Raw genomic sequence first — 20,796 nt, 5'->3', positions numbered from 1 at the left:
TGTCACCAGCAGAGGACAACAGGGCACAACATGGCACCGACACGGCCGTCCCTGGCGCGGCGTGGGCACGGACCGACATGGCTCATGTGTGTCACTGACCGCGGCACAGACATGGCACCACACTCAGGGAGCCCAGGCGCTGGGGGAACTGGGAGCACTGGGCTCGGGGCACTGCAGAGACTGGCAGCCCTGGACTTCGGGCACTGCTGGGACAGGGAGCACCGGTGCGGGGGGAGGCACTGGGCCGGGATTTCCCTTTCCTCCCCCTGACGCTCCCTCCTGGCTCCTTCCTTCCTCAGCCTGGGCCGTGCGTGGACGCCACAGATCCACTGGATCCCCTCAGAACCCGGGGAAACCCCAGACTCCCCCCACCCCCGGCATCCCCAGCCACCTGCGGCTTCTGTCCCCCCTCCAGGGACCCCAGCAGTGTCTTAGCTGGGGGATGGTGTTGGGGTCTGTGGGTCAGGAGGGGACAGAACTGTGGGTCGGTGGGTCCGGATGGGTTCCTGTCGCAGGTCCTGGTGTTGCCACGCGACGCTGTTTTGGTGGGGCTGAGTCACGGCCGTGACTCACCGGCAGCCCCGGGACCGGCACCACCGGGCGGGGCCACCGGAGGCAGCCCTGGGGGAGCCGGGGCTTGCCCAGGGGAGCGTCCCCGTCCCCAGAGAGGTGTCTCCCGGGGGGGGGGGCGGGGAGGGCCCCGGGGGTGTTCCCCGGGAGGAGAGTGCCCAGCCGCTGCCAGAGCAGAGGGGTGATGACCACCCCCAATACCCATACCCCACCTGCACGCACGGTCCCCCCCGCGCACCCGTAGGTGCCTTCCTAGGCACCCCCTGCACCCCCAGATCCGCCTTCACCCCGAAGCCTCCCCAAATCTTTGTGTGTTCCCTCCCCCCCCCCCCCCGGCGGCAAGATACCCCCGCTGCAGTCGGGGGACCCGGGGGGATCCCGATGCCGCGGGGGGAAGAGGGGCAGGAGGTCCCGGGGGCCCCCGGTGCCGCGGGTGGGGGATACGGGGCGGGGAGGGGGGGTGAGTCAGGGCCCAGCCACGCGCCCGTGAGTCACCCTGGGGTGGGATCGGCGGGTCCGGACAAAGGCGCTTTCACAGGAATGGGCCCCCCCGACACCCCCGCAGACCCTCCCCCCCCCCCCCCCCCCCCCCCCCCCAAAACCCTTCGGGCCCCTCCGGGGTGTTTGGGGGGGCATCACCCTCTCCTCGTATTCCCACCCCCGTCGCGGTGTCAAGCCCCGACTTGTAGGGGCCGGTGAGTCACCGCAGCCGGGCAGGGCCGGCCCGGGAGTTGTGGCACCGCCGGGATCACCGGGACCACCGGGAGGGTCCCGTCGGGACCCCTGGGACAGGGCACGGGGACCATCGGGGCCGCCGGGACAGGACAACGAGACCACTACGGCATTGTCGCTGGGCTGGCCCCGAGATGCAGCGGCGGACCGCATGTGCGACCGTGTGCCACCGCACGTGCGACGAGCGGCTCTACCGCCACACCGCCCCCCACCCCGGCTTCCCGTGCCTCAGTTTCCCCTCTCGCATGGCGCCAGACCGTGCCGTGTCACGAAGGCCCTGCCCCACGGGGGGCGGCTGCGGCGCTGCTTGGATTCCGGAGGGGAGGACACGGGGCTCCCCCTGGGCGGACACCCCCGAGCCCCCGGCCGGGCTCCTAAGGGTTAAGGGCGGCCGTGCCCCCCCGGGGGGCGGGGCTAGAGGGGGCGGGTCGTACGGGGGAGGAGCTAGCGGCCAATCAGCGCCGAGGAGGAGGCGCGTGTGGCGAATGGGCGGGGCCGCTCTCAGCCCCGCCCCCCCGGGGACACCTGGGGACACCTGGGGACACCCCACACACACCGCGGGGGTGTCTCACGGTTTCCCCGATTCCGGGACATCCCGGAAAAAGAGCCGGGTCGGGGTAAAATGCGCGGCAATTGAGCTGGTAAATGACGGCCCCCCCGACCCCCCCTGTTTATTCCCTTTTCCCCATTTGTCAGTGCAGAAAGGTGTTCTCCTGCTCCACTGGGGATGCTGGGGTTTGCTTTGGTTTGGTTCGGTTTGGCGTGACTTATCCTGGGATTCGGTGCCTCGCTGGGGAGGGATCCTGGCAGGATTCCAGAGGGGGTCCCTGGGGACAGGGAATGCCAGGAACAGGGTCGCATCCCGGCAGGAGATGGAGAACAGGTCTGGATCCCTGGTTCCTCTGCGTGATGAGGGATGGGGTGGGATTCCCACAGGAAGGAGAGCAGGGACACATACCAGATCCTGCCGGAGAACAGGGGATGAGAAGGCATCCCAGATTCCAGAGGGGGATGGAGGACACATCCCGGGTCCAGCAGGCAGGTGGGGGATGAGGCTGGATCCTGGGTCCTGGTGGATGGAGGACGGGGTTGAATCCCCTGTTCCACCAAGGGATGGCGGACAGTGTCAGATCCCGGATCTTGCCAGTGAATCCCAGAGCTGTAGAGGCTGTTGGTGGGTTTGGGGCAAACCCTCCGAACTTCGACTGTGTCCTGTGGCACCCCGAAGCATCTCGAGGATCCTGGTGATCTTCACTAGGCAAGAATTTCCCAAACCCACGGATTTCCCCCGGCAGGAGCAGCCAGCGAGTCCCTGCTCGGTGCCAGAGTCCCTCAGGCGCGGAGTTTCTGAAGCACTCAAAATCACTGATCTTCCCCTAAAATGCTGGTACTCCGCGATTGCTGGGATGCCCCGGGGGCGGGGAGTTTTTTAGGCACAGTGATTTACTCAAACTGCGGTGATTAACCCCAAGCCCCAAATGGCCGTGATTTACCTACATTCCGGCGCCTTCTTGTCGGGAGGGGATGGCGCAGATATCCCTTCAAAGAGCTCCTGCCCCTCCTGCCACTACGACTGCACCACGACCACGTGCAGCTACCCCAGGCCCGACACACCGGCAGCGCGACCTCCGACAGCACCAGGACAGGGTTGGAAACACCGGAAGAGAACCCTGTGGTGTCCAGCCCCACACCACCAGGAGCACCGGGAAAACCAGAAACGTTCAGAGCAGGAAGCCACATCCAGCCATGAGCTGTGCAGGGAGCGCGGGTGGCACGAGAGGTGGCACCCGTCCGCACGCCACGCCAGAAGCGCCGCGAGGCTGTGCTCCCCAGCCTCACTCTGGAGGCACGAGAACCCCATTGTATCCCACCCCGCGCCACGCCGGGAGCACCGGGGTCCCCATCCCGCTGCCATGCACGGAGCCCACGGGCCAGTTCGACATGTGGCGGGACTACCTGGGCCTGGCAGCCACGGTGACCGCGCTCCTCCGCGACCCCGCGCGCCCTGAAGACCCTTCGGCGTCACTGGGATCCTCGTCTTCGTATTCCGGGCCGGCTCCACGTGCGGGGCCGGCTCCACGTGCGGGGCCGGCTCCACGTGCCAGGCTGGCTCCGTGCTCCTTCTGCCAGCACAACGGGGAAGCACCGAGCGTGTACGAGAGCCACAGCCTGCGGGACGCCCGGGGCCGCCTGCAGTGCCCGGTGCTGCGCAGCTACGTCTGCCCTCAGTGCGGGGCTACGCAGGACCAGGCCCACACACGCCGCTTCTGCCCCCGCACACACCGCGGCTACACCTCCGTCTACTCCCGCCCGGCGCGCGCCAGGAGCTCCCAGAGGAGCGGGGCAGCACCGGGATACGGCCCAAGGATGGAGGATCCTGTGTAATCCTGCAGGTACTGGCTGGGTGCGGTGATGTCTCAGCGGATGTGGAACATCTAAGCCTGGTTTCATCCAGGGCTGAGATTCCCGTGAGGAATCTCACGATGGATTTGGCGCTGATGAAGGGAAGGGGGCACACCAGGGAGAAGCTGAGGGATGGAGGATGCCACATCCCCATGCAGGTGCTGCATCCAACCCTGGGTTTAGCCGGATTCCCATGAGGAATCTCGTCAGGGAATCAGAGCTACCAAAGCGGGGGGTGGCACCAGGAAACAGGTGGCAGGTAACACTGGGAAGTAGCCAAAGGATGGACGACTCTGTGTCCGTACACAGGTGCTGAGGGTTTTTGGATCCAAGCCTGGATTTAGCCAGGAACAGGATTCACATGAGGGACTCTCACCAAGAAGCCAGAGCTAAAGGGAGGAGGAGGCACTGGGAAACAGATGATATGAGGGATGAGACCTGCTCGGAGTCTGGATTTCTCCAGGATGGGATTCCTGCAAGGAATCCCATCAGGGATTTGGCACTAATCATGGGGTATGTGCTAGTGCTTCCTGGTGCTCCCATCTCTCCCGGCTTCTCTTCCAGGGATTTCCTCAGAGGATGAGACCACGGCTCGGCGCTTCCCACTGGGACCGGTGTCCCCAGTTTGTGTTACTTTGTGCCAACTCCTGACACCGTGGGACCCTGGAAGAGTCGCTCTGGCCAGATTTGGGCCCTGCCACTGGGGCCAGTTCTGCGTTTTGTGTTAGGTTTTTTTGAGTTCTGAGTTTTGGTTAATCCCAGGCCAGGAAGGGGTCAGTGCTCCAGCTGCTGGAGCTATTACTGGATGTTCTGAGTTGAGTTTTGGTTAATCCCAGGGCGGGAAGGGGTCAGTGCTCCAGCTGCTGGAGCTATTACTGGATGTTCTGAGTTGAGTTTTGGTTAATCCCAGGGCGGGAAGGGGTCAGTGCTCCAGCTGCTGGAGCTATTACTGGATGTTCTGAGTTGAGTTTTGGTTAATCCCAGGACGGGAAGGGGTCAGTGCTCCAGCTGCTGGAGCTGTTACTGGATGTTCTGAGTTGAGTTTTGGTTAATCCCAGGACGGGAAGGGGTCAGTGCTCCAGCTGCTGGAGCTATTACTGGATGTTCTGAGTTGAGTTTTGGTTAATCCCAGGCCGGGAAGGGGTTGGTGCTCCAGGTGCTGGAGCTGTTACTGGATGTTCTGAGTTTTGGTTAATCCCAAGCCAGAAAGGGACTGGAAGGGGTTCGGTGCTCCAAGTGTTGGAGCTTTTATCTCAGCACTGGAGCTGTTAAGAGTTTTGGGTGGGTTTGGTGGGATTTGTTCACCCGTGATGGCAGGAAGAGCCCTGTAATCAGTGCTGGAACCATTCTCCAGATGAAGGGTGGTTTATTCCCATTGTTCCCATCAATAAATGGTTATTCCTGATGTCCCTACCCTTCTTTCCAGTGGCTTCCACTGGGCACTGGCCTCCGGCCACGCCGTGGCTTTGGCCTCCGGAGCAGCTCTAGTCCTCGGCGGGCACCCATGGCCAGGCGGCTGTGGGGGGATACAGGCATCACCCAAGGGGTACTGGACCCCTGATCCCAGGGAAATCCATGTGGATTTAGGACTTACTTGAGGTCCGAGAGTTCCCGGATCAGCCCGTGGATGATATCACTCGCATCTGCCGGCTCCGTGGCTCTGGCACTGCTGGGAGAAGGAGAATCAGGACCTTCCCACTCCTCAAGTCAGGGATTTTAGTCAGAATCAGGATTTTATTCCTGGATTCACCCACCTCTCCCATGGCTGTGCTGGGCTGTTCCCTGTGGATCCAGTGTGGATCTGGCCTACAGTGGTCCATGGCTGCTGCCCGGTGGCATCCGGGAATGGCTGCAGGGAAGGAAAGGAGCTGGAGCCAGTGCCCAGTGGTATGGGGAGGGTCCCAGTTTGGGTGGGGAGGAGTTCCTGTATCCCATTTTGGGTAGGGAGGGGTCCCTGGGTCTGTTTGGGTGGGGAGGGGTCATCCCAGTTGTACCTTCTCCATTGGGAGCTCTGGGCTGGTCCCTTCCCGATGGTCCTGCAGCTCGGTACTGGTGGCTGCCGGATCTAGTCCTGGTGTCGCCGTACTGGAATTCCAGCTCTGGGAATTCCTGCTCTCTGCATGCCCTCCACCGCTCTGGGGATGTCTGGGATGATCTGGGAACCCTGTGTCCATGCTTGGGGCAATCCCAGTGCCACATTCCTCCTCCAGGGCACCTTCTTCCCCCTCTCCCGCTGCATTCAGCATCTCTGAACTCTCTGCAGGGGCTGTGTCTGTCACCGTGTCCTCAGGGCTGGATCTGTGTGCTCCAGAATCCCCCTGTTTTGGCGATTCCAGCTGATTCTCTTCTTCCCCATCCCAAATTCCCTGTTTCAGTGCCTCTGGCTGCTCCTCTCTTTCCCCATCTGACTCTGAAACTCCTGGTTTCACTGACTCTGGATGCTCCTCTTCTGCCCCATCCGAAATTCCATGTGTTGGTGTTTCCAGCTGCTCCTCTGCTGCCCCAACCACCTCAGAAATTCCTGGTTTTGATGATTCCAGGTGATCCTCTCCCATTCCATCCAAAATTCCCAGTTTCACTGACTCCAACTGATCTTCTCCTGCCCCATCAGCCTCTGGAATTCTCAGCTGGGCAGACTCCAGCTGCTCCTTTCCTGCTCCACACCCCTCCAAGATTCCCAGCTGAGATGATTCCAGATGATTCTGTTCCATTCCATCCAAAATTACATGTTTCACTGACTCTGGGGGCTCCTGTCCTGCCCAGTCCACCTCTGAAATTGCCAGGTTTGGTGATTCTGGACAATTCTCTCCTGCCCCATCCAAAATTCCTGGTTTTGGTGACTCCAGCTCATCCTTTCCTGTTCCATCCACTTCCAAAATTTCCAGCTGGGGCAATTCCAGATGATTCTCTTTCATCCCTTTGGAAATGCCCTCTTTCGGTGATCCCAGTGCTCTGTTGCCTCCAATTCCCTTGTCTCTCCCTTCCTGAAAAAACATGTTTAAAACTCCCCAGTTTAGGGAGGTTTTCCCTCAGCTGTGTGTGAACACCATGCTGGGGGTTTTCCATACCTGTGGGGATCTGGCTCCATCTTCTCCCACAAGGATCCTCTCTGGATCTGCCCTGCCACCACTGTTCTTGCTGTTGGACCCAACAAATTCCACGAGATTGGATCTAGGTGGCCAAGTCACCCCCCTCCAGTTCCCTCCCATTACCTAGCCTGGGGGTCCATCCTGGCAGGATCTTCATTGGGATCACTGCTCTGAGAAGGAATGGGCATGGCTGAGCCAGCAGCTCCAGGTACTTCCCGAAGGATCCGCTTGGCTTTGGGAGCGTGGAATTTCCTGTCGCCTGTTGTGTTGGGAAAAGGGAGTCTCGGTTTGCACCTGAGGAGATCCCAGTTGGCTGGGGAAGGGTCATTGTGGACCCCAAACTGGGACATTTGGGCATTTCCCTGTTACCTGGGGGGTGGGTCCTGCGCTTCCCCATCCTGGCACTACCTGGGAGGAACAAGGAGCAGCCCCAAATTACCCCAGCTCCCCATTATTCCCACCCCTCTCCTACCACCCTATTTCCCCTCAGGCCCCAGCAGACATTTTCCCCCCAAGCCCTCTCCCTCAGTCAACCCAAACATTATCTCCCAGCTCCCCCAAAGTCATAACAGCAACAGCAACCCCCCAAGCCCTCCGGGCCTGAGGTGAAAAATCGTGGCATCTCCGCCGATTTACACCCCATTTTCCACCTCGGGGCGTTCTCCCCACCGCTCCCCTCACATTTTCCCGCCTTTTCCTTGCCTGCGGGGCACGCCGGGAGTTGTAGTTCTCCCGCGCCGCGAAGTGAGACGCAACCGCAGAAGCTTTTGCGACAGCGGCTTTTGCGACGTCCTTGCTGTAAAGCGCGGGGTGTTGACAGCAGGCGGCCGAGCAGGAAGTGAGTGAGGATAAAACGAGATAACCGGGATCGCCAGGATCAACCGGAGTCACCGACCTCGCCCGGACTGGGAGGTGAGGGGCGGCGGAGCGCCAGAGGAGAGTTGGGGCGTGACGGCGCCTTGTGGGGTGCTCTGGGAGCGGGGAGGAGAGGCGATTTGGCCTTGTGGGGCGCGACCGTGGATGGGGCAGTGGGGCCTTGTGAGGAGCGGGAGGACACCGAGATCTTCTGGGGGGCTCTGAGGCGGGTTGGGGCATTAAAAGAGACTCGGAGGGGTCGCGGGAGGCCGGGCGGGATCGGGTCTCAGCTCAGGGCCGGGGTCCCCCCGTGTTCTCCCCCAGCTCGGCCCGGCGGGACACGGAGTCATGAGCCGAGCGAGAAGGGTCCCGGGCCGGGGGGCCGCCATGGCCAGGCAGGTGCGTGTGACCCCCGGGACCCGTGCTCTGGATCCCAGGGTGGGGTCCCATCTTCCCCTCCATGGGCTCCTGGAAATCCCCCCTCTGCCCCACCCTGTTCTGGGATCCCCTGCTCTGGATCCGGGGGTGATTCCCTCTTCCGGATCCCAGGATCCCCTCGCTCCCCCCTCAATACTGTTTCCCCCTCTCAGATGGGGCTGCTGGTGGATCCTGGTGTGAGGGGGAGCCCGGGGGATGGCGGTGGTGACGGCGATGTGGCACTGGAGGCTGAGCTGCTGCTGCTGCTGGGGGGCCGGGAGGCCCCGGCGGGTGGGGAGCCCTCCCCGCCCCCCCAGCAAGGTAAATCCCTCCCCCGCTGCCTGGATCCCCCCGAACGGGGATCAGCTCCCCCCCAAACAGGCGTTTGTGACCCCTCTGTTCTCCCCCAGCTCTGGCAGCAGTTGAGGCCCTGGCTCAGCTCTGTCTCCGGGACCCCGCGGAGGAGGAGGAGGAAGGGGAGGAAGATCTGGAGAACGAGGAGGAGTTGCTGGTGAGGGGGGCCTGGGGAGATCCTGAGCCTGGAAAAGGGGATCCCTGCCCCAGGCAAGGGCTGATTCCCAGGATGCCTGAGCAGGCAGAACTGCAGGAGGTGCTGGAAGAGGGGTCCGGGAGCGCAGCCGCTGCGGAGACCCCACAGGTACAGCCCGGCCTGGGTGATCCCAGGGTCGATCCCTGCCGGGGTCCCAGTGATCCGGTGTTCCTGGTGTTCCCGCAGGAGCCTGCAGGCGCTGGGGCGCTGCTGCCGGAGCTGTTGGAGCGGGCGGAGCTCTACCGGGCTGCCCTCGGGAACTGTGCGAGGGACAACGGGAACGGTGCCCGGCTCCGGCGGCTCCAGCGTGGCCTCAAGGTCAGTCCAAACCCCTGAAATTGGAGCTTTGGCCACTCTGGCCAGACCCAATCCCTCTGCCCCTAAAACCCTTGGAATAACATTGGGTTCACGCTGGTTTTCCTAGTATTGAGCAGCTTGTCTCAATTCTGAGCCCCGTTTGATCCAATTTTGTCTGAGTCTGAGCAGTTTTATCCTGTTGTTTCTAGTTCTGAGCCCAGTTTTTTCTCACTTTTCCCAGTTTCAATCCAATGAAATTCCATTTCATTCCATTCACTTATTTCTTTCCGTTCAATCTGTTTTCTTTCATTCAGTTCTGAGTCCTGTCTTATCCCATTTTCTGATTGCAGAACGCTGTTTTACCCTATTCTTCACCCCCCTTTCCCCCCATTCTTCCAGATTTTCACTGTTTCCCCTATTCCCCTTTGCCCCCAGACCCTGGAGCAGATGCTGGAGTCCGTCCGGAGCGGGAAGTCGATTGACGAGGCCGAGATTCCTCCTCCAGTGGCTCTGGGGAAGGCGGGGGGAGCCCCTGGGCCACCACCCCCTGTGAGCCCTGAGCCCCCAGTGCAGCCCCCCGCCCCTCCACAGGCCCCCCCAGCCCCGGATCCCTGCCCGGATCCTGGCTCAGTGCCAGCGCTCCGGGTTCGGCTCCAGGAGCTGCAGAAGGAAGCACTGGCGGCCAAACGCCGCGGGGACACGACCGTGGCCCTCGAGCACTTCAGGGCAGCCAAGGTATGCCCAGGATTCTCAGAATCCCCCCAAATCCCTCTGTTTCTGGGCCCTGCCGTGCCAGAATTTCCATTTTGTTTTGATTTTCCAGAGGCTGGAGGCACAGCTGGAGGCGCTGGGGCAAGGCTGTGTTCCGCCAGCCCCTGGTGAGACCCCGATCCCAACAGAAAGAGTTTGTACCCCGGTTTTAGGGGTCCTGCAGATCCTGGTGGGATCTGAATGCTCCCTTCCTGCAGATCCACAGCCAGAAGAGCCAAAGGATTCGCCAAGGAGGGATCCACCAGACACCAGCCCAGCCCCTCCCACCACAGGTCAGCTCTGGTCACTCCCTGGGGATGGGGAACAGGGAGGAAAAGGGGGACTTCTCGGGATTTTCCCGTTTTTCCTGCCCCAGGGGCACCCCGGGCGCCACGGGACGTGCGGGAGGCTCTGGAGCAGCGCATGGAGCGGTACCGGACGGCTGCAGCCCAGGCCAAGGACAGCGGGGAAGCAAGGAAGGCACGGATGCACGAGAGGATTGTCAAGGTGGGAGAGCTGCATCCCAGAACGGTGACCTCAATCCCAGAACAGCGATCCCTATCCCAAAACAGTGATCCCTCAAAACTGTGGTCCCAGTCTCAGAGTAATGATCTCAATCCCAGAACACTGATCCCAGTCCAGGTACAGGGATCCCACTCCTGCCCTGGGGGGAACCCAGTCCTGGTGTGCGTGCTTCCAGTCCCAGAATAGTCATCCTGGTGCCACCATGATGATCCCAGTGCTCCCAGTCCCTCTTTGGTGCCCCCTGATGCCCCTGTGCCCCCCCAGCAATACCAGGCTGCCATCCGTGCTCACAGCGCTGGCAAAGCCGTGGATCTCTCGGAGCTGCCGGTTCCCCCAGGTATGTTCCAGGTTCCTAACCTGTGAGGGACACCGTGGGGCTGGGGAGCTGCCATTCCCACCGGGATTACCCCTTTTTCCAGGCTTCCCCCCTATCCAGGGCACAGACATCCCATCTGAGCCAAGCATTTCTGGGATGCTGGAGGCGGCCTTGAGGCTGACGGGGCCAGAGCAGGAGGAGGAAGAGGAGGAGGAAGAGGGGGACACCAAAGTAGCCAAGGTGGGATTTGGGGGTCCAGGGAATTTGTTCCCCGGGCTGAGCATTCCCAGTAATGATTCCCAACACCATCATCCCGTGGCTCCAGGTGCAGCCCAGTGCTCCCCCTGCGCCCCCTCCCAAACAGCCACCGCCGCCCCCCCGGAATTCCCAAGTGGCTCCCAAACCTGCTGGAAAAGGTACAGGAGGGGTTGGGGGGCGGGAAGGACGGGTTGAGGGCAGCAGGCTGACTCTCTCCCTCCCCCCCACCCCCCCCGTGCCCCCCGTGCCCCCCGTGCCCCCCTCCCAGCCCAGCAGCAGCTGGAGTTCCTGGAGCTGCGGCGGAGGCAGCTGGCGCAGGCCGCGCTCCGCGCCAAGCACCGCAATGACCTGGAGGGGGCCAAGCTGCTGCTGCGCCGGGCCAAAGGCATCGAGGGGCTCATCGGGGCCGCCCGCGGGGGCCTCCCCGTGGACCTTGCCCAGGTGAGGGGGGCCGTCCGTCTGTCTGGCCCAGGATCCCTGTCCCCTCAGGCATCTCACTCTTTGGTTTCCTGTCACAGGTCCCGGAGGTGCCCCTGGATGGGGCTGAATTTGAGCTGGGGCCTGGCCGGGGGGTTCCCGTGCCCCCTGAGGCTGCCAAGACCTTCCTGCAGCTGGCGGGGGCCCTGCGGAGGCAGCACCAGGTGAGGGTGAAACCCCAAAAAAGTGGGAGACCACCAAAAAAAGGGGAGGCAACCCCAAAAAGCGGGTTAGTATCCCAAAAACCAGGAGAGTATCCTCAAAAACTGAGGGGACTGGGAGAGCACTCCAAAAAGCGGGGCTCCAGGATATTAGTTGAATGTGGAAAACTTCCTTCTCTGAATGTGGATAACTTCCTTCTCTTCCTCCTTTTCCTCCTCTTGTCCCTCTTCCGTGTCTCCTTATTCCTCTTCCTTTCTCCTTTTCTCCTTTTCATTTTTCTCTTTTTCCTCTTTTCTTTCTTTCCTTTTTTCTCATTTTTCTTTTTTTTCTCATCTTCCCTTTTTTTCTGCCTTCTCCCTCATTCTTCCTCCTCCTCTTCTTCCTCCTGTTCCTGTTGCTCCCCCAGATGTGTCTCACCTATTCCCGACAATTCGCCCAGCTGGGGAACATCTCAGAGACCACCAGGTGAGGGCTGGGCTGGGGGGAGGGAGGGTCTTCCTCCTCCTTTGAAGAAGAGGAGGCTGATCCAGGGGATGGGAAATCCCAATGCTGGGGTGTGGGGTCACCTGTCCAGGTGTGTCCCCCCCAGGTGCGAGGCGCTGGCCGAGGAATGCCGGCGGCACATGGAGACCCTTCGCAGGGAGCACAATCGGGGGGCGCCCCCCCCAAAGCCCCGCTACGAGCAGAGAACCTTCAGTGTCATCAAGTGAGGCGGGGGGGGGGGGGCTCACCTGGGGGGCACCTGGGAGTTGGGAACACCTGGAGAGGGAAAGGTGTGGGGTATATCAGGGGTGGGGGGGCAAGGTTGGGAGCACACCTGGGGGCACATCTGGAGGGGGGTGGCACACTTGGATGGGGGGGATGTTTAATCTGGGGGAGGTCTGACAGGTTCCACCCCTTCCCCTGCAGGATGTTCTCAGATCTGAGCAGCAGTGACCTGGAGCTGGGAATAGAGAGAGGGATTGGCCTCCCAGTGCCCGCAGGTGAGAGACTGGGGGAACTGGGAATGGCCAGTCAGGAACGAGGAGCTGGGAACACGGCCCGGGACAGGTGCACACCCAGTGTCCTGTGTCCCTCCCCGCTACCCCCCCACCCCGTGTCCCACCAGGTGTGGCCCCCGGTGACCTGGACACCTTTGTGCGCTTCGAGTTCCCCCACCCCAGTGCGGTGAGCGGCGGCCCAGTGACCCCCCCCCGGTGACCAACACCCCCCGTGTCCCCTCCACTGTGTCCCCAGTGCCCGTTAGGGGTCCCCTGGGACCCCCCCCCCCCATATTGTCCCTGACTCCTCCCGCAGGAGGAGGCGCAGCGAGACAAGACCAACGTCGTCAAAAACACGGATTGTCCTGGTAAATCCTGGGGATCTGTGGGGTGTGGGGGGCGGCGCCGGTGCTGGGATGTCCCCGGGGGTTGTCACCGACTCTCCTCCCCCTCCCCAGAATTCCGGGCACGGTTCCGGCTGCGGCTGCTCCGAGGGCACCGGGGGCTGCGGAGGCTCCTGAGTTCCCGTGGGATCAAGTTCGAGGTGACCCAGAAAGGGTACGGGGTGAATTTGGGGAGAGGGAGGAGGGAATAACATGGGAAGCCTCACAGAAAACCTCTTAGGAAGTGTAGGAAATAACTGGGGGAATGACATGGAAAATGTGGAAGATGCAGAGAGTAGGGAAAGCGGCATAGGAAACATGGAAATTACAGAAAACGGGGAAAACGGCGCAGGAATTGTGAAAAATGCTATGGGAAATACAGACCATATGGAAAGTAACAGAAAATACATAAAATAGCACAGGAAATAGAAAATACAGAGAAGAGCTTATAGAAAACGTGGAACACGAGCCGGAAAATGTATCCGGGTAAAGCGGTGCCAGAGGGCCTGGAAGGTGACTCTGGAGTGCAGCAATTCCCGATTTCTGCCGGACGTTCAGGGGGCAGGGAGTCTTTACCCCCCCCTGCTGTTGGGATCGCGGCTGGATCCGGGCGATCCCGACCCCTCGGCCTGATCCACAGGGGGCTGTTCCGGCCGGAGCGGGCTCTGGGCTCGGCGCAGCTGCGGCTCGAGGGGCTGGAAGGAGCCTGTGAACTCCGGGAGCAGCTGGAGGTGAGGTGGGGGTGGACCCTTCCAGCTTCCCTGGCATTCCCGGTGCTCGCAGCTGTGCCTCTTCCCTCGCTCCCAGCGCTTCCCCCAGGATATTCCCAACCCCAGAATTCCCACCGTTCTCCATCATTCTCCCTCTCCACCGTTGCTGCCGTTCCGGTGTCCGCAGTTGCTGGACGGGCGCCGCCGGACGGGCGGGCGGCTGGAGGTGTGGGTGCGGATCCGGGAGCCCCTGGGGGCGCAGCGGCAGCTGGAGCCGCGCTCCGAGCGCTGGCTGGTGCTGGAGCCCAGAGCCGAGGCCACGGTGAGTGCCGGGACCACGCGGGATCGCCCGGGGAAGGGAGGAAAAATCAGCCTGGGCCAACCCAGAGCTCCTCCTGCTCAGGTCGCCGTTCCCAAACCGACCGTGGCTGCCCCGAAGGACGGGAACAACAGGTGAGGGGTGAGAGAGGACGGGGAATGGGTAACACCGGGGTTCCACGGGGAGAGTGTCGTTACGGGGGGAGGAGAATTGGGGTGGGAATGTTGCTGGGAATTGGGGTGGGAAGCTCTGGGATACCCCAGAGCCCCCCATTCCTCTCCTCCAATGTCCCGGAGCCACTCTGGGTTTTTCAGGGGTCTCCCCCCCCCCCCCCCGTTTTTGTCATGTCCACCCCCCTCCCCGATCCCTCTTCCCAGATCCGTCCCCACCTTCCCGAGCCTCAGCCTGCTGCTGTTTGACCGGGAGCGCCTGGAGCGGAAGGTGAGGGAGCAGTGGGGGTGCTTCTCGGGAGCGGGGAAGCCCGGGGAGCCCCCGGGGAGCCCCCGGGGATGCCCCTGATCCCCGTTTGTCGCCTTCCCCCTCCCCCCAGATGGTGCCGTTGGGCCGTGGCGGGCGCTCGGTGCCGCCCGAGCTGCGGCAGCAGCACCAGGATCTGCTGCAGCGCATCCAAGGGCTGCGGACACGGCTGCAGGGGGGGGACCCCCACTTCCGCATGGGTGAGAGGGACCATGGGCTGCCATGAGCCCCAAAATCCTCCTTTATCTTGTTTTTTCCCGGTGTATCCCGGTTTTTCCCACTTGCAGAGTATGCGGAGCACCTGGAGCGGCACCTGCGGCTCTACACGGAAGCGGCGCGGCGCCTCGGCACCCAGGGAGAGCGGGTGAGACCCGAAGCCAGGAACTCTGAGCCGGGTTGGGAGGGGACACCCCCAGACCTTCCTCAACGCTCCCAAATCCTGGTGTCCCACCCCAGAAATCCTGGACTACCCCCAAATCTTGGGACCTCCTAATTCCTGGTGCCCTCTCAATTCCTGCTGCACCCCCCAAGTCCTGCTGTACCCCAAACCTGATATTCCCCCAAAGCCTCCTCCGCCCTCCCAAATCCTGGTTCCCCCCTCGAAATCCTGGGCTTCCCCAAACCTTGGAGACTCCCAGCTCTGGTGTTGCCCCCCAATTCTTGGTGCCTTCACGACTTGTGTTCCTGTCCCCAAACTCCTGTTTCGTCTCCACCCTGGTTACCCCCAAATTCTTGATATGACCCCCAAACTCCTGGTGCCCGCCCCCCAGCCCTGATGTTCCCCTAATTCCTGCTGTTCCCCCAATCCTGGTGCCTCCCCTGTGGGTGCTGTTTTGGGGTCCCACTGATTTCCCCTCCCCAGGAGGCAGCCAAGGAGGCTCTGTACAAGCGGAACCTGGTGGAGAGCGAGGTGAGAACCCAGGGAAGGTGGAATTCGGGGGTCCCCCTCTCTCCCCCCTTCACCACTCCCTGACTGCCCTCTTCTCTTCCAGCTCCAAAAGCTCCGTGGATGAGTCCCCCCTGCCTTGCTCCCCGTCCCGGGGTTAGGACCACGTGGGACTCTGGGGAGGCTCAGAGGACGCTTCCCCCTGATTTGGGGGGGCTCTGGGAAACTCCCCCCCCCCCCCCCCATGCCCACTGTGACAATCACAGGGAACAGAGCTGCTATATCCCCCCAATGACAGGGTGACACTGTCCCCCCCAATGACAGGGTGACACTATCCCCCTCCCCCCCCCCCCGTGACAGGGTGACACTGCCCCCCTCCAGTGACAGGGGGACACTGCCCCCCTCCCCAAGTGACAGGGTGACACTGCCCCTCCCCCCCCCCCCCCCCCCATGACAGGGGGACACTGCCCCTCTCCCCAATGACAGGGTGACACTGACTCCTCCCCACCTGGGTCTGCGTGTTCCCCCAAGCACTTTTTCCCTTCCCCCCGCGTCCCCCCCACCAAAGCGGATTCCCCCCCCAAGTGCCTGTAGGCGAGGGGCTGTTCCGGACGCTCTCACAAATTATAAAGTTTTTAAGAAGGAAAACGCGGATTTTGGTGACTCCCGGTCTCTTCCCCGAGTTGTCAATCAAGGTTATGGCCCTGCCCAATCTCAGCCCCGCCCCCGCCGCTGCCTCTTCTCCATGGCAACCCCGCCAGAACGGATGGGCGTGGGCAGCAGCCAATCTCATTGCTGCTGTTGGGTTGGAGATGCGCGGACTGTGCATCAGTGGCCACTGGGAGCGCGGCGGGGGCGGGGTGGCGGCGGCGTGCGGCGCGCCGGAAGCGGCCGCTCAGGGAAAATGGCGCCGAGCTCGAAAGCGGAGCGGGGCGGCTCCGGGGGGAAACGGGGGGCGGCGGGGGGACCTGGGGCCGGGGCGGCACCCCGAGGCCGCCGCGAGCACCTCGTGAGGCAGCTCGACCGCGTCCGGGTGAGCGGAGAGGGCTGAGGGGACGGTGGGGGACTGAGGGAGGGGGTTCTGAGGGTGCCCTGCAGTGGGATGTGAGGGGGGTCTCTGTGAGGGGACCCCGAGGGAGGTGCTTGGGGAGGCTGAGGGGACATTGATCTGGGACATGGCGGGGGACCCTGCGGGACGAAGGGCCGACTCTGAGGAAGCCTTGAGGGATTTGCCGACATGGTGGAGAGTTTTTGAGGGTGCCCTGAGCTGGGTGTCCTGTGTGGGGTGCTGAGGGGTTGGAGATTCGAGGGGGGCCCTGATCTGGGGGGTGTTCTCTGAGGGATTGGAGGTCACGGGCTGAGGGGCTGCGAGGGGCGATGTGAGACCCTCCCCATACGCCCTCAGCTCAGGGGGCAGCTGCCCCCAGCTGTGAGGGGTGTTGGGGTGTTCAGGGGCCCCTGAGCCGCCAGTGCCCCCAGCTGAGCTCTGCCCTGGCTTTTGGGGGGTGTTGGGAGATTTTAGGGGGTGTTGGGGGTTCGGGGGTCTCTGACTGCCCTGTGCGGCCCCAGCTTGGTGGGCAGCTCCTCCCTGCTATGAGGGTATGTGGGTAGGGTTAGGGGGGGGTCCCTGACCCTCCCGTGCCCCTTCAGCTCAGCTCTCCCCCCACCTGGGGGGAGTGTTGGGGGTCCCTGACCCCCCCGTGCCCCCCAGCTCAGTGGGCAGCTCTCCCCCCGGCTGTTCAGGAAGCTTCCGCCACGCGTCTGTGTCACTCTCAAGAGCATCGTGGACGAGGAGTTTCTGTGGGCAGGGTGAGGAGGGGGAACCCCAGCTCTGCGTGGGGACCCCCATTGTGTGTGTCCCACTCGTTCCCATGTCCCCACCTACCATGTCCATTGTCCCCTCATCATCTCCCTGGCCCCATCTCCACGTCCCATATCCCCCCACGTGCCCTCATGTCTCCCCCAGCCACATCTTCCTGGGCTTCTCCAAGTGCGGCCGCTACGTCCTGTCCTACACCAGCAGCTCCGGAGACGACGACTTCTCCTTCTATCTGTACCACCTGTACTGGTGGGAGTTCAACGTGCACAGCAAGCTGCGCCTGGTAGGGGACACCCCGGGACACCCAGGGGTCCCCGGGGACACTGCTGGGGACTCCCTGCCCACTCATGGCCCCCCCAGGTGCGCCAGGTGCGGCTGTTCCAGGACGAGGAGATCTACAGTGACCTTTACCTGACGGTGTGCGAGTGGCCGGGGGACAGCGATAAGGTCATCGTCTTCGGCTTCAAGTGGGTGGTGCCCCGGTACCCCTCTGGTGTCCGTGCTCGAGCCCTGGTGACCCTGCTGTCCCCCCTGGTGCCTCCAGCACACGCTCGGCCCCAGGGCTGCAGGTGAACATGATGCTGATGAGCGACGAGAACCACCGGGACATCTACGTGAGCGCCGTGGCCGTGCCCCCGCCGCGGCACTGCCCCGCCTGCCGCCGGGCCACCGTGCCCGCCGGTGAGACCCCGACCCCCCGTGAGCCCCAGGCTGGCAGTTCTCGTGCTGAGAGCGACTCGGGGTTTTTTTTTTTTTGGGGGGGGGGGGGGGGGGGGTTGGGGAATGTTTGGGAGTTCCCCAGTCCGAGGTGTCCCCTCTGACCCCCCCCGCGCCCCCAGGTGAGGCCCCCCCCGCCTGCCTGCGCCACGGCTTCCTGCTGCACACCAAGTTCCAGGTGGTGTATCCGTTCCCCACCTTCCAGCCGGCGTTCCAGCTGCGCAAGGACCACGTCGTGCTGCTCAACACCAGCTTCTCCCTCGTGGCCTGCGCCATCGCTGTGCACCCCGCGGGTACTCCCAGGATCCCCCTGACCACCCCAGAGCCCCCAGGACTGCCCAAACCCATGAGGAGTTCCCAGAGCCCTCGAAGCTCCTTGGGAACCTCTGGGCTGCCCCAAGCTCTCCTGGGATCCCTCTATGTCTCCTGGGACCCCCCCCCCCCCAAGCTCCCCCTGACCCCTATACCCCCCACAGGCGACAGCAGCTCCCAGCAGATCCTCTACGAGCGCCGGAATGTTCCAGTTCCCAACCGGAGGGGGGAAAATCCCCCCCCGCAACTCCCTGAGGAGCTGGAGGGGGCTGGGGGGGCCCCCCCTGTTGTGCAGCCCTCCCCGGGACCCCCCCAAACCCCAGACTTTCCCCCTGCACCGCCCTCCCCAGCCGTGGCCAAGGCCAAGGAGTTCGTGGCCGACCTGTTCCGGAGGGCTCAGGGTGCTGGGGGAGGGCCTGGGGGGGCTCACAGGGAAGGGGGGGATGATCCCCCGCCCTCCCCCCGCGGGCCATCCCCCGAGACTCCCCCCGCAGTGCCTGGCAGCCCCCCAGGGGAGCCACATCCCCCCGGGAGCTCCCCCGAGCCCGGCTACGTCAACTACACCAAACTGCGCTACGTGCTGGAACCTGGGGAGCCCCCCGAGGGTGAGTGGGGTGCTCCCCGTGGGGGACTGGACTCCCCCCGTTATTGGGGTGCCCCCCTGACCCCCTGTCTCCCCTCAGAGCTGGAGGATGACAAGATCTCACTGCCCTTTGTGGTGACCGACCTGAGTGGTCGCAGCCTGAGGCCGCTTCAGGACCGAGCCACGGCCCAGGTGGGGCTCAGGGGGTCCCCAGGGGACCTCTAGAAGCCCGTGGGGGGGGGCGGGCAGAGCCCCGGTGACCCTTCGGCCCCCCCCAGGGGCAGTACCTGACAGTGGAGCAGCTCACGCTGGACTTTGAGTACGTCATTAACGAGGTGATTCGCAACGATGCCGCCTGGTCCCGCCAGTTCTGCTCCTTCAGTGACTACGACATCGTCATCCTTGAGGTGCTGGGATGCCCTGAGCACCCCCAGAACCCCAGGGTGCCCCAAATTTCCAGTGCGCCCCCCACCCCCCCAGTTTCTCTGTGTCCTGTGTTATCCCTGTGCGTCCCAAAGGTGCAGGACCCCCCTGACACCCCTGGGATACTCCAAAAATCCATCCAGGATTTGCCCAGACACCCATGGGGCCCCCTGAATGGGGGGATCCCCCTCACCCTTTCCTGTGCCTCCAGGTGTGCCCTGAGACCAACCAGGTGGTGATAAACATCGGGCTGCTGCTGCTGGCCTTCCCTTCCCCTGATGAGGAGGGGCAGCTCCGGTGAGAGGGGTGAGGGGGTCCCAGAGCTCCCTCAGAACCCTGCCTCGTGCTGACCCCCCCCCCTTTCACAGTCCCAGGACGTACCACACGAGCCTCAAGGTCGCCTGGGACCTCAACAGTGGCACCTTCACCACCGTGGGTGTCGGGGACCTCACCGAGGTCAAGGGGCAGACCAGGTGAGGAGGAAGGGATTTTGGGGTGTTTTGAGCAGCTGGGAGGGGCCTTGGGGGAACTGGGGGTGATTAGGGGGACTTGCAGCGAGTTTTGGAGAGCTGGAGTGGATTTGGGTGGGCCGTGGGTGAATTTGGTGTCTTGAGGAGGATTTGGAGGTTCCGGGGGTGGATTTTGGGGGTTCCTGGGGGTGATTTGCAGTGCTCAGGTGGGTTGGAGGGGGCTGGTTCAATTCTGGGGGTGCCAGGTGAGGACCCCCTGGAACAGTTTGTGGCAGTGGAGGAGCTCAGGGACCCTGCTCAAACCTGCTGTGACCCACTCCGAGCCTCCTTCAAAAATCCCCCAAGCCCCCCCTTTGACAGCAGCTGCACTTGGGGTGCCCCAAACGCTGCGGGGACCCCAGCGTCCCTTTGGTGGGGGGGGGGGGGAAATGGGGGTGCAATGGGGGGGCCCGGGGGTCCCCCCAGCCCCCCCCCCCCCCCCAACCCACCGTGGCAGTGGCAGCGTGTGGAGCTCGTACCGCAAAGGCTGCGTGGACACCGTGATGCGCTGGCTCGTCCCCGAGGGGCCCGGCCGCGGCGTGCACAGGATGACCAACGAGGCCCTGCACAAGGGTAGGGGTCTGGGGGCTAGCGGGGGGTTTGGGGGTCCCTGGAGGAGCTGGGGGTGTCCTGGGGTGGCCAGAGGAGGGTCTTGGTGGAATCTTGGGGGGGCGGGGTCCAAGGGAGTCCCTGGGTGGGTGTGGGTGTTCCTGGGGCTGTCGCAGGGGTGTCCAGGGGAGGTGGGGGGGAGGGATCCGAGAACTCCCAGAGGGGCTGGGGGAGTTTGGGGACATTCTGGGAGGGGTCCTAGGAGGTTGGAGGAGGGTCCTGGATGACTTGGAGGGGCGGGAGGGGGGGGTGTCTGTGCCTGGGTTTGAAAGTCTGCCCCTTCCCATCATTGATTCCCCCCACCCCCAGGCTGTTCCCTGAAGGTTCTGGCAGACAACGAGCGCTACACCTGGATCGTGCTGTGACACCTGGATCGTGCTGTGACACCTGGATCGTGCTGGGACACCTGGACCGTGCTGGGACACCTGGATCGCTCTGGTTATGGACACAGACCCACTGCCCCAACCCCTCCCATTTGGGGCCATTTGTTTTTTTCTTTTTTGATTTTTTCCTTTTTTTTTTTTTTTTTCTCTTTTTGCCATTCAGTGTTTTAGTAGTAGTGGGGAAGGGTCCCCCAGACCTCCAATCCCCCCTCCCCAGAATAAAATTCCCATTTCCACATTTTGGCACTTTGATTCACTGGGATTTGGGGCTCATTCTGGGATTTT

The 20,796-nt window shown here is 63.0% G+C and overlaps 5 protein-coding genes across 6 annotated transcripts; 4 read left to right on the top strand and 1 right to left on the bottom strand.

The window, feature by feature from the left end:
- Window positions 1-77: 77 nt before the first annotated feature.
- Window positions 78-1,687, top strand: LOC134055397 (basic salivary proline-rich protein 2-like). The gene is made up of 4 exons (XM_062511732.1): window positions 78-86; window positions 580-810; window positions 914-1,030; window positions 1,136-1,687. Exons 1-4 carry the CDS (start codon window positions 78-80, stop codon window positions 1,685-1,687), a joined length of 909 nt encoding a protein of 302 aa, XP_062367716.1.
- Window positions 1,688-2,134: 447 nt separating this feature from the next.
- On the top strand, window positions 2,135-3,687 carry NANOS3 (nanos C2HC-type zinc finger 3). Its single transcript, XM_062511731.1, has one exon. The coding sequence runs from the start codon at window positions 2,827-2,829 to the stop codon at window positions 3,685-3,687; it is 861 nt and encodes a 286-aa protein (XP_062367715.1). The 5' UTR covers window positions 2,135-2,826.
- A 1,744-nt stretch (window positions 3,688-5,431) lies between these two features.
- LOC134055395 (uncharacterized) lies at window positions 5,432-7,191 on the bottom strand. The gene is made up of 5 exons (XM_062511730.1): window positions 7,164-7,191; window positions 6,918-7,053; window positions 6,774-6,876; window positions 5,700-6,689; window positions 5,432-5,554 (listed from the first exon to the last, which is right to left on the bottom strand). The coding sequence occupies exons 1-5, from the start codon at window positions 7,189-7,191 to the stop codon at window positions 5,432-5,434; spliced, it is 1,380 nt and encodes a 459-aa protein (XP_062367714.1).
- A 394-nt stretch (window positions 7,192-7,585) lies between these two features.
- On the top strand, window positions 7,586-15,816 carry CC2D1A (coiled-coil and C2 domain containing 1A). 2 transcript variants are annotated; one of them, XM_062511769.1, is made up of 27 exons: window positions 7,586-7,706; window positions 7,974-8,048; window positions 8,240-8,387; window positions 8,477-8,577; window positions 8,662-8,934; window positions 9,349-9,648; window positions 9,737-9,791; window positions 9,882-9,956; window positions 10,040-10,170; window positions 10,453-10,525; window positions 10,608-10,744; window positions 10,830-10,920; window positions 11,031-11,203; window positions 11,281-11,403; window positions 11,808-11,866; window positions 11,991-12,107; window positions 12,311-12,384; window positions 12,510-12,568; window positions 12,698-12,749; window positions 12,840-12,939; window positions 13,405-13,495; window positions 13,662-13,927; window positions 14,171-14,234; window positions 14,344-14,470; window positions 14,558-14,634; window positions 15,133-15,180; window positions 15,263-15,816. In XM_062511769.1, the coding sequence occupies exons 2-27, from the start codon at window positions 7,998-8,000 to the stop codon at window positions 15,281-15,283; spliced, it is 2,886 nt and encodes a 961-aa protein (XP_062367753.1). In that variant the 5' UTR covers window positions 7,586-7,706; window positions 7,974-7,997; the 3' UTR covers window positions 15,284-15,816. The 2 variants fall into 2 exon arrangements, with proteins under 2 accessions (XP_062367753.1, XP_062367754.1); XM_062511770.1 differs by lacking the exon at window positions 7,974-8,048 and having other exon boundaries at window positions 7,611-7,706.
- A 244-nt stretch (window positions 15,817-16,060) lies between these two features.
- Window positions 16,061-20,749, top strand: DCAF15 (DDB1 and CUL4 associated factor 15). The gene is made up of 13 exons (XM_062511764.1): window positions 16,061-16,189; window positions 16,868-16,965; window positions 17,123-17,258; window positions 17,336-17,442; window positions 17,520-17,656; window positions 17,815-17,985; window positions 18,169-18,609; window positions 18,688-18,779; window positions 18,866-18,994; window positions 19,222-19,307; window positions 19,379-19,483; window positions 19,977-20,092; window positions 20,438-20,749. The coding sequence occupies exons 1-13, from the start codon at window positions 16,061-16,063 to the stop codon at window positions 20,491-20,493; spliced, it is 1,803 nt and encodes a 600-aa protein (XP_062367748.1). The 3' UTR covers window positions 20,494-20,749.
- Window positions 20,750-20,796: the final 47 nt, after the last annotated feature.

This window comes from Cinclus cinclus, chromosome 32 (assembly GCF_963662255.1).
Source record: "Cinclus cinclus chromosome 32, bCinCin1.1, whole genome shotgun sequence".
NCBI lineage: Eukaryota > Metazoa > Chordata > Aves > Passeriformes > Cinclidae > Cinclus > Cinclus cinclus.
The sequence above is the reverse complement of the archived record's forward strand: the minus strand, read 5'-3'. Positions and strand labels throughout refer to the sequence as shown.

What these genes read in the sequence shown, in the direction of transcription:
- NANOS3 (XM_062511731.1), top strand. Translation starts at nt 2,827, where the DNA reads ATGGCGCAGATATCCCTTCAAAGAGCTCCTGCCCCTCCTGCCACTACG.
- LOC134055397 (XM_062511732.1), top strand. An exon ending in ACGGTCCCCCCCGCGCACCC is followed by an intron (nt 811 to 913) that starts GTAGGTGCCTTC and finishes CCCGGCGGCAAG; the next exon opens with ATACCCCCGCTGCAGTCGGG. An exon ending in ATACGGGGCGGGGAGGGGGG is followed by an intron (nt 1,031 to 1,135) that starts GTGAGTCAGGGC and finishes ACACCCCCGCAG; the next exon opens with ACCCTCCCCCCCCCCCCCCC.
- LOC134055395 (XM_062511730.1), bottom strand. Translation starts at nt 7,191, where the DNA reads ATGGGGAAGCGCAGGACCCACCCCCCAG. An exon ending in AGGATGGACCCCCAGGCTAG is followed by an intron (nt 6,877 to 6,917) that starts GTAATGGGAGGG and finishes TTGGCCACCTAG; the next exon opens with ATCCAATCTCGTGGAATTTG. An exon ending in ATGGAGCCAGATCCCCACAG is followed by an intron (nt 6,690 to 6,773) that starts GTATGGAAAACC and finishes ATGTTTTTTCAG; the next exon opens with GAAGGGAGAGACAAGGGAAT.
- CC2D1A (XM_062511769.1), top strand. Translation starts at nt 7,998, where the DNA reads ATGAGCCGAGCGAGAAGGGTCCCGGGCCGGGGGGCCGCCATGGCCAGG. An exon ending in CTCCCCGCCCCCCCAGCAAG is followed by an intron (nt 8,388 to 8,476) that starts GTAAATCCCTCC and finishes GTTCTCCCCCAG; the next exon opens with CTCTGGCAGCAGTTGAGGCC. An exon ending in GGGAGCGCCTGGAGCGGAAG is followed by an intron (nt 14,235 to 14,343) that starts GTGAGGGAGCAG and finishes CCCTCCCCCCAG; the next exon opens with ATGGTGCCGTTGGGCCGTGG.
- DCAF15 (XM_062511764.1), top strand. Translation starts at nt 16,061, where the DNA reads ATGGCGCCGAGCTCGAAAGCGGAGCGGGGCGGCTCCGGGGGGAAACGG. An exon ending in GGCAGCTCGACCGCGTCCGG is followed by an intron (nt 16,190 to 16,867) that starts GTGAGCGGAGAG and finishes CGTGCCCCCCAG; the next exon opens with CTCAGTGGGCAGCTCTCCCC. An exon ending in TGCACAGCAAGCTGCGCCTG is followed by an intron (nt 17,259 to 17,335) that starts GTAGGGGACACC and finishes TGGCCCCCCCAG; the next exon opens with GTGCGCCAGGTGCGGCTGTT.